This window comes from Fulmarus glacialis, unplaced genomic scaffold (genome assembly GCF_000690835.1).
Source record: "Fulmarus glacialis isolate BGI_N327 unplaced genomic scaffold, ASM69083v1 scaffold33838, whole genome shotgun sequence".
NCBI classification, from domain to species: Eukaryota; Metazoa; Chordata; class Aves; order Procellariiformes; family Procellariidae; genus Fulmarus; species Fulmarus glacialis.
Window position 1 is genome coordinate 21,292 of NW_009228226.1, and position 10,749 is coordinate 32,040.

Sequence of the window (10,749 nt, forward strand, 5' to 3'; positions counted from 1 at the left end):
ATCTCATTGCCCTCATGTTCAAAAGTAACTAACTACAGTGCTGAATCCTGAAGTTAAAGCTAGGATATCCCTAGGGCAGGGAGGCTAAGCCAAGCTGAGTTCCTATCGTCCCTCTAACTGTTGCTATTAAGCTTTCAAGCCAACAGCAAAAATGATGATATGAGTATTTTCTTCTGAAACACATGAATTAACAAGTAAATATTTAATCACTTAGCCAGTTTGGGTGGAGTTTGTTGGACATGCAAACTGCTGGCCTCTTGTGAAGATTGGATTAATATGTAGCTGTACTCCCTTGCTGTGAGTTTGGAAGCAGGCTGTAAGCGGGCTTTTGCTTTTCTGTATTTTTTTAAGTGCATGATGCTTCTGCAGGCATCTGTGATTCACACAGTTTGCAGGCTTGGGCCTCTGATGAGTAGAAGAGGCCTACTGAGCAAGCTATGGCCATGTGTTTTTGCAGAGTTCCAGATCAGTGGGTTTGCTTTGGGGTAGTCTGTTCAGGTCTGAAGAGCGGACCCAAAAAGGGAGCTCTGAGGAGGATGAGTCGTTCAATACCAGACTGACCCTGTCCCCTCCAAATTGGTACGTCTGATGGAATAAGACTTGATCTTCTGCTGTGAAGAGGAAAAGGTTGACTATTGTCTTTGTCTCTGAAATAAATCCAAATGTAGATAGGTCACTGCAAATTTTATGCATTAAAGATTAATTCCTAAAGAAATTATTACATGTTTTTCTCGCAGGACTTTTGTACTGCCGGTGGATATCAGTAGCTAGCAATTCTTAACAGCATAAACCTGGCAGGTGAATTAACAGTTTCATTTTGCATAATTCTGCTCTGCTTAAACCAGAAGGGCAATTATATTAATGTAGCACTTCTGTAGGCACACACTGTTCACTGTAAGCATGATTCTAGGTCAGTGTTGCCTGCTGTCATAATATTTGATGGTTTATTTTTTTTTAAAGCCCAAGCTGCTGAAAACAGCTGATTACATGACCATATCAGCATATTTCATTTATAATGAAAAAGTTTTAAGTCTTCTGACTGAAGAGACAAGCTTTAACGAAGTGAGCTGCCAAGTACTAACAGTGAGCATCAAATATGGCTGTACAACATCTCATATTTTAGTTCTGTTGGGTATATTGTAGGGCAGCTTGTACACTGAGGTAGGTCTATGTGCACATGGAGCCATAGTGGGAGTAATGTTTTGCTTATAAATTTCTTCTAAAAAAAGATCAAAATCCTAAGAGATCTTTGAAGTTGTTTCTGGGACAGATGGTTAAATAAAGAAAGGTGGCGAAGAGGACGCGTAGTTGCACAGTGCATCATGTGGTGGTGTCAGGACTACATCCCAACACATGCCTCCCTTGTGATAGAGTGCACCCCTCTCTGGTTTCCCAATAATTTATTTACAGCCCCGTGTGAATTCTCCTTCCTGGGAATTCAATTAAAGTTGTCATTAAAATAGCCTCCTTTGGTTCATCCTTCTCAGGCTCTTCTCTCATTTTAGCCTTCTTCATTTTAGAATTTAGAGTTCCCAGCTCTTCTTTCCTGGCCCAGACTCTACCAGGGCTGTGGGCTGCCCCTGCTGTTTCTTAAAAGTGAATGCTCATCCTCTTGCATGACTTTTCTTATGCTCTTGGGATAGTTGTGGACACAATGGCCTTGTCATTCTGCCTTGAGTGAACGTATCAGCAAATGTTTGAATCTATTCACTTTCTGACATGGCAACTATTTTTTTATCCCCTGGTGAGGTCACTGGTGATGAGGCTACCCATGGTAGCTTCAGTGTTTGGGGGAAGAGGTCTCTGCTTGGGTCCTCAGTAAGGAGTAGCTGAGGTTCATTAATACTCCTTAATACTCATAAAAGGGGACTCCTTCCTTTTCATCTTGTTGCCAATCAGTGCAGACAGATGTCTGTCCAGTGTGCTCAGCTTCAGATGGGGAAAAGACAAAGTCTTTTAGAAAAGCCTGATAGACAAAGTGATAGTTAACAGAAACAAAAGAAAAACTGTGACTAGTCAGCTTATATGTACGTAAAACACACACGATCTATGCTTTTGCTGTGCTGCGCACTGAGTGTCATAACTCTTCTGCTCTCATGTTTTCTAGCCTATCAAATGTATTCCTCTTCCTACAAGTGCATTATGGTCCCGGTGACATGCACCACTGTCACCCGTGCTTCTAGTAGTGCAGAACTGAAAAATAATCCCATTCATTCGCATACACAGTACGCACTTGTCTGTTGTGTGCAACTGATGGTATTTGTTGATGCCCAGATCAGTCTGTCCTCTAGATCTGTCTGATACTTGGAAATACAAGATGACCCAAAATATTTACAAGAGGGCATTAGCAGATTGAACTGAACGAGGCATAGTTAATTTATAATGCTATTCCAAAATGGAAAGCCTAAAGGAAGATGATGGATTAAAGGTTAAGTAATTGGGGTCTCAACCTGATTCTATATTAATCTAGTTGCATTGATGTAGTTGCATTTACAGAATTTAGAGAAATTCCTTGAAATTCCCTGATGAGTAATACTTTTTCCTCTATTGTAACTCCTCTATTTCTTCCTTTCTCTTATACATCACCAAAATAAAATAACAATTAAAACCACCAAAAAAACCCTAATCCCAGACACTTGAATCTCTAAGCTTTTTACCGTGGCTAATCCTGTTTTGCCAATGCCTTTCAAGTGGTTTGACTCCCCTCACCCAACAGTAGATGTTAGTGATTACTGTTAATGGACTGTTTATTTCAGGGGAGTCTAGTTAGGGAGAGGCCATCAGGTCTCATAATATTAGCCTGTCAATCTTTGTGTAAGTGCAAAACAGATCTTTCTTATCTTGTGCAAGTTACCGGTAAGTCACAATCTGGGCAAGCAGGGACAAATTTTTAGACATGACCATACTCTATTTTTTTAATTTTGGTGGTATGAGCCTCTTTAAAATGAGTACAGCATTAAAAGAAATTAATGTCATATCAGATGATATTCCTTTTTATGTCATTTTACCATGGTAAACATCTGACTTAGAAGCAGTGGTAGATGCCAATAAGGAAGACACATTACTTAAAATACCAGGCCTGAAGAGAACACAGCGTGAATATACTGCATTGCTTCTGGTACCCAAGGTAACTTGGCTGTTTAGGCAGAAATTTAGTTATTTCTGAGTGTGCTGTCTTGTGTCCCAGGCAGGTGTCAGCAGTGTTTATGGCTAAGTGACAGCTGCCCCTTAGGTTATAATTAAAGTTCTGTCATTTTAACCATAAACTGCTCTTGCTTTTTCAAATTTATAACCATGGTGTTTGTAACAAGATTAAATAGAGTTAAGAACCTACATAGAGCAGCCTTCTATTCAAGTAAGTCTCGTAAGTTAATTAAAATCATTAAAACATATATGTATTTGTCTTGGAGTTTGGTGCTACTGCAGAAGTTCTGTGTTTGTCTTACGAAGCTGATTATGGTACAGGTTACCAAGTCCTGATGCACAGCGGGGCCAGAATGATGCAAATGAAGGAGTGAATTCTGGGCAAAGACCTTGCAACCCCCTAATGCCGCATGTCTTCTCAAAAAGTGCTGGTGTTCGCCATGGAGGGTCCTGGTCAGTACCCGAAATTAACAGTCATCATCCAAAAATTTTGGTATGGATCAAATCACCTAACTCCACACTTGCATATTAATGCTCTGACCTCTGAAACTGGCCCTGATTTTACCACTTATTTTGCAGTCAGATGCTGGTTTTGAAAGCATAAAATGAAGTATATGAAGAAAAAAAATTTTTTTTTTTTGATTGTATGATCAGCAAAGTGAAGAAGGGTGAAACAGCCTGTACTCACTATTACAAGTCTTGTTGATTTGTGGGTTGACCATCACAGTTATATAAAGCAAAAATAAACTGTGGAAAACTTAGAGAAATAAGTCTCTGGCATTGCATGTATTTTTCTAGTAAATAGTATTAAATTGTAAATGAAATTTCTCTTTGTTTCTTCCTTAATTCTGCAACTAACTTGTACTGTTTAATGTGTTAGGCAATTCATACTGCATCACAATATGTTTAGTTACTGTAGTAACAGAGTACTTATGAAAGAGCATTGTCAGTGTCATGCAACTTGCTAAGTTTTGGTGCAGATTTTTGCTTGAGACAGTACTCAAAATAAAAAAATCCTTTCTGGGATAAAGGAGCCAGCAGCTGTGTTACTTTTATGGCATTTTGTAGTTTCTTTCTTTGCTTGTTGGAGGAAATGCAAGCATGGCTGGATTTCTCTTGTTACTAACACATCATCTTATGTTAATATCCCATGTTACTGTCCTCGCTATGAAAGCTATGATTTGTTTTGTGGGTGTCTTATTTATCATATTACTCTTTTGAAGCCTGCCAATGCAGGGAAGAAAGCAATCACTAGCAAATACATAATGCAGGAGCTAAATACGATCATACTGAAATATCATGTGGTATTATATATTACATGAAAGCTTGCTCTATATATTGACATGATTGTTATGAATTATTCCACGTTATATCCACTTGTGTTTGTTGTCAAAATCGTAATTAAAAGCACATACAAAAATACTGAAGAATTTTAGAATTGTAGTTAATTTACCAGTGAATGTCTTTCAATTGATAATGTACATGATATGTAATATTCTGAGACTAAATTTACTAGTGCATTAAATAGGTCGCAACTTTAATCATAAGTCATAGCAAAATACACATTTGTTGCTTTAAAGTAGTTCAGTGGAATTAGTGAAAGCAGCCTAGATCCCCTCATAAGCTATCTGAAGCTAAGCCAAAAATAGTGGATGTTAATTCAATTTCTATCCTAATCCTTTCTCTGCTTGTCTAACAATTTTCTGTATGTTCATAGCAGGGTATCTGCCTCAAAGTTCATGCTTTCTTGTTTGTGTATTCTGGTGCAGATTTCTTTTGAATTTGCAAATGAAAATCTCCCAGATCAACTCAGAATCTACAATAGGTATTTTTGAATAAAATTACTTTCCTATAAATTATGTATTTACTTTTGAAAAAGCAAAGTTAAGTAAAGCAGCCTTCTCCGCCCAACACATGCAAAAAAGTTGTTTCAGGTCCCTAAATACCCACTAAATCAGCTGTGTTTATAGCCATGTTTCATGTGGGTAATCCATTCCTGATTAGCTGATTCACAAAACACAGTGGCATTGCATGACTGTGAAATTAGAGAGGTTCCATGTTTTGGGGTTGGGGATTTTTTTTGTTGTTTTTTTAAGAAGTTTGTCACACCATCCTCGGTACCCACCGCCAGCCCCTCCCTGGTGTCTGTGTTGGTACAACCACCCAGCCACTTCTGCTTCCTGCCCCCTCTCAGAAGTCCTCAGCTGGATGCAGTCTGCCCGAGCTCGTGTAGGAAGTACAGCACCTCTAGCGTGTGTGTACATGCAGTTGTGTCTCTTCTATAGGGATGTATATGTACATGTAAGGATTTTTGTGTACCATGGGGAGTCAGTGCCAGCATTGCACATGTGAAATGTAGAGCTTGGGAAGGCGGATATGGGATCACATGCCGTTTCCAAAGTCTTAGGAAGAAAGGCACCGCACGTGCAGGTTTGCCCTGGGTTTATGCCACCAGTAAGTTTGTGTTTCTGCAGGGGGGAGTGACCTTCTGTTTCCTTCCTGTGCTGACATTAGTGACCGGTGTGGCTGGATCGATGATCTGATGTAGTGAGAGCTAAGCCAGTTTTAAAAAAAAAAAAAAGAAAAGAAAAATTAGGGTCAGCAAGCTGATGTGGTTTGTGGCACAGCTGCATGCTCACTTTTGCTACTATGAAATGCTGTGGCAACATCTGGCTGCAGCAGAGGTGAGGAAAGGCCAGGTCTACCAGACATTGATTTGTTCTGCAGCCATCACCCTCCATGCAGAGCTCCACGTGCGCAAGTCTGGCTCAGGGCCCTGCCTCTGCCAGGTGGGCAAAATGTGCTGGTTGTGTAAGGGCTCATAGGTCTTTCCAGAGTGGGGAAAAGGAGCAGGGAATGGAGGGAGAAAGCAATAGGTGGCCTATAAATGGGGAAGTGTTCAGGCTGTCTGGGAAAACGTAACTTTGGATTTCAACACAGCGGGAAAGTGTATTATTCTAAGGGAAGCTGATTCATCTTGTTTGCACGGGGCTTTGTTTTCTTTTTTACTTTTTTACTTTTTTTTCCCCCATCCTTAACTATGTCCTCAAGTATCAGGTGAGATGCTGTTTTACCTAACTGATAATTGTTCCCATTGTTTTGAACGTCCAGAAGTCTTAGAATAATTGTTACAATTGTGCTAGCATGGAAAACTGGACCATCTGAGCAAAGATGTTCAAATGCTGTTGATAGTTGCTGGTTACAATGTTATATATGTATTTGTACAGGTAATATATGTAGCATTGGGCCACGTTTCCTCTCGATTTCAGCTGCTGTTGGAGTCTATGTGGGTGGGGCAAAAACAAATTTCTTCCGAGTTCTCTTTGAAGGTTTCATTGCAAACATCACACTGGATGTTGTTTTCAGTGAGGTCTGAAACTCTTTGGACTGTTTCATTCATCTGAATGTGTTTCTTCACATTCAGGTGATGAATCAACCTCAAACTGCATCACTTCTTCCAGTTACAGAGGTTTCCGCAGCAATGCTACATAAAGCGAGCAAATAGAGGTCTTGGTATTTGTGTATACATACATATTTGAACCTTGTAAACTTTGTGAGAGTGCTCTTCAAAGTTTGCACTGCCTTATATCGTCTGTAACAGGATATGTTTGAAGCTTCCTTTCACCTGAGACTCAATATTTGTGACTGAGGATTTCCATTAGTAAATGTTGTTTCATCCCAGTGTGTGTGAGAGCCTTTGCAGGTGTTATCTTTTAAAGAGATTAAATGCAAGGTCTTCACCTTGCAGACAGCTATGCTCTGGTGTTTAATCCTATTGACTCCTTTGAACTCTATATGGCAGACTATACCCGTATGGTAAGTGGCTGCAGGATAGATTACATGCTGGAGGAGGTGAGTGAAGTTTTCTTAAAACTGTCGCTTTCCCCATTCTTGCTTCTCTTCTAAGTGTTGAGTGAGATTTTGTGAGGGCTTTTGAAAAACATGCAGAAATACATTGATGGCCAGCCTGGCAAGAAGTGGTTGCTTTTGACTGCAGCTGCACCCAGCAGTGCCTCTAACCCAGGAATCCAAAACTCTATTCCTGGAAGAAAAGATGCTTTTGTGTTGTCCTTAGATGCCACCAGCCTGTGGAGTCCCACAGGCCAGAGAGGCTGCATGGCATACAGAGCAGCCTTGGTGCGGGTGGAGCCTGTAATGAGTTTAACTTCTAACTGAACAAGCACGTATGAAGAAGGGGAAAATGCCTTTTTTTCTGCATACAGTCCAAATTTGAGCGAACCCTAATGCTAGAGGATATTGCTGCCAATCGCAAGTCCCTACTACACAGCCCACGATGAGAAGCTTCTCAAAGAAGTAATTGCAAATATTGTTACTTTTTAATGTTGTCTTGCTCAATTTAATTTCATTATGGAAAACAGCCAATGCAAATGGATTTCAGGTGATGGGAAAATTGCAACCTGAACTATTAGCTTGCCAAAGTTAACAACAAAAATGGAATTACAAGCGTAAGCATTGATAGCTGTCTGGATCAGCAGCAGAGCTCTTGGTTTGTGGATGGAGCAAAAGGCGTGCTCTTTGTCAGTTACGTTGGTAGATGACTCTCTCAGCCTGTAAATGTCATATTAAAGGGATCATATAATAAAAGCTTCTCACTGAGAGGTTTGAATGTGAGCCCTTGCAGCCACTGGTCTCTTGGTGTTTTGAGTAAACTTTCCTGTTACATTTACAGACTGCTTTTGTCCACCATGTGTACGTACCTTTCGTGTTCTACACATTCATTTTTATTTCAGCGATGCAGTTCTCAAGAAATTGCGGAGGTTTCTTTAGAGCCCTGCTAGGGAGGCAGAGTGTATAGAGTGCATCTGAGGGAAAGTTCTCTAAAATGAGAACTTGTGGCTTCTACTATACTTCTGCACGACAAATTACCCTGTAGTACGTGACTTGGAAGCAAGGAATAAATGCTCTCGATTTTGCTGTTCAACAGAAAGGGTTCTTTTAGGAAAGAGATATATTTATATGTATGTGTGTAGATAGATATAGATATATGAGATATATGAGCATATTAAAATAACTTAGTTACACAAATGTTGAAAGACCTCTGTGACACCAAGGGAATGTTGAGTAGTCAGTCAGTGGAAGACCCGATTCAAGCAACAAAAATAGATCACTAAATCTGGTTAGATTCAAAACCTTCAATTAACAACATATAGGATACTATACCAACCAGTAGAAACAAGTGTTTTCTAACAATAGAAGTGACGGAGTGCACTGAAAAAAGGACAGAAGAACAACAATACTTTAAGATTTTCTTGGGGTTTTTTTTACCCTGCTTCTGGTGCAGTGAGCATGTACCTTCCACAGCCAGTGTGAACTTGTGAATTCCCTTGTGATTAGGACAAGAAGCCCAAACCATGCACTGAAGCATGTACCCTTAACAGACTCTGTGCTGAGATGCAGACTTTCCATCCAGCTCAGCGGTTCCTAGGGGAGTTTCACCTCCAGCCTTTCACTGGATCCCTCTTTGCTGCCACCTCCTATCGTGCCAGTGGTAAGCACAAGCTAAAAAGCCCAGTGACCCTGTCGTGGGCCAGCTGGGTATCTTCGCCCCATGCTGCCCAGCATTACTTGTTCTGGGAACACTAGCACCGACTCCACACAGGCCTGGCGGAGCTCATTTCCTTGGCTTTCATGTCATGTCTCCTCTGCCACAAGTGGTCAAAACAGTTTTGTCCACATCTACTGTACATTTGTTGGACTCTGGGAAAACAGTTGACTAAAATAGTGATCTTCCTGTGAAATGAAATCCAAAGAAGCTTGTTAGTAAGGGTAGGGGAAAAAGGGAGAACATGTTCAGTTGTTGAGGCTTTGTTAATGTTTGAAAACTCCAGCAGTGATTGGATAACTTCTGAAATGACAGCGTCAAGAGACTAAAAACTGAACAGGTTTTTTGTTTTGACAATGCAGTTAACATTGTTGGCTTAATGAACACCATGGCGAAAAGCTATCTTGTTTAAAAATACTTCTGTCTTTGCTTATGTTATATGACATCTCTGGAGGTCCCAGAAATGGCTCCAGCAAATTCAGGGGAGATGATACTTGGCAATGTTGAGATTATTACTGTTACAAGCTAGAAACCAAGAAGAACTTTATTCCCTTTGTGTTTTATGAAATGGAAAAAAATGGAATTTCAATAAATCCTGAATCTAATTCAGGGAAAAACCCTTTGTGGAAACTGAAAATGGAAAGTGGCCAGTCTGAGTACACAGAGACTACAGTATAGTGCTTTTTTAAAAGTATCTGTGAACTGTGAAAAGCAAGAAGCCCAGGCAGAAGGCCAATATGGATTATAGTTTCCAGTGCATATATTTCCTTCTTAAATTGCTTCTTTTTCTTCTCCACTATTTCTTGCAGATATCTCTTTTTTGCCATGTCAGCTGACAGCCACCAGCTCCACACTCATTCCTACCAGGATGCACTAAGTTCTACTTGTCACGATCTCTTGAATGTCAACAGTCACCCCCTGTCGAAGAGCTCCTCAAGTCTGGCCTATACTGGGCAATCAACTTTAGAGGAAAGGCAAAGCAACAAACAGGAGCTGAAGAAAAGCCACAGTAGCACCATCTGCCATACCCTGGGAAGTGAGAGTGATGCCAGGAGTGTGCCGAGTCCTGAATGGTCCTTCTCGCGGCCTGGGGTGATGGGACTTGGATCAGTGGTCCAAACCACAAGCGATCAGTCAGCTGATGACAATTCACAGAGCAGAACTAAGACTACAAACCATTTTCTTATCGCTGAGCAGTCCCCAGCATCCTGGGAAGCGGGGGACACTGAGGCGTGTGTAAAGAGCAACACTGTTGAGAATGTTTCTTCAGCCTGCATTGTACACCAGCGAAGCACGTGTGAAATGGAAGAACCAGGAACTGCCCTTCAGAGAAGCTACTCAGACCTAACTCGCAGTGGCAAACAGCAGACTTATGTCACACACATAGAAACCAGTGCTACTCACTCCAGCCTAAGCTCTTCTAGCTGCAGGCATGGTCCACCAATGGCTAGGACGTCTTTCCAAACACAGAGATATGGATCAGAAACAAATGAAAATACATGTCAATATCAAAACCTTGTGACTCATCTTCCAGTTCTACCTAGAGACCAAAAAGTACCCACAAATAGCTTTGACAGCAGTGGTATTCCACGTAATACTACTGTTTACACAGATCCTGGAACGTTTCACACTGCTGTTCTAGGACCCCACACGCCTGGAAATGGTTTCTCAAACAGGACGATGTTCAGTCAAGCCACTGGGATTATTCATGGTGGTCTGACTTTTGGTAATATTCCAAACTCTGCATACTCACCCATGGTGATGACAGTTCATAACAATTCTGCAGGGCCTTGTAATATAAGGCAGGACCCTTGTACGAAAGTAGATGCCACCGTCCCTGCCTATTGCCATTCTTTGCCCATACCATCTATACAACTTGTTCCGCGGTTGGTATGCTCAGTTAGCGAGTCGGGAAAAGAGCAGGCAGCACCTAGCTATTTTCATTCCTTTTCTACTTCAGACATTCTGACATATCCTAAGCTGGTATCTTCAGTAAGTGAATCGGGCCTGGATGCCAAGAGAGTCCTGAAGTGCTGTAGCAT

General features: G+C 40.9%; 1 protein-coding gene across 1 annotated transcript in view; it reads left to right on the top strand.

The window, feature by feature from the left end:
* The first annotated feature begins 9,532 nt into the window (after positions 1 to 9,532).
* The window catches only part of GPRIN2 (G protein regulated inducer of neurite outgrowth 2), a 1,787-nt gene continuing 570 nt past the window's right edge, over positions 9,533 to 10,749 (top strand). Inside the window, 2 exon segments of the mRNA XM_009583417.1 lie at positions 9,533 to 10,745; positions 10,748 to 10,749. The exon segment at positions 10,748 to 10,749 is cut by the window's right edge and continues 570 nt beyond it. Of these exon segments, the coding sequence (XP_009581712.1) occupies positions 9,533 to 10,745; positions 10,748 to 10,749 (1,215 nt within the window).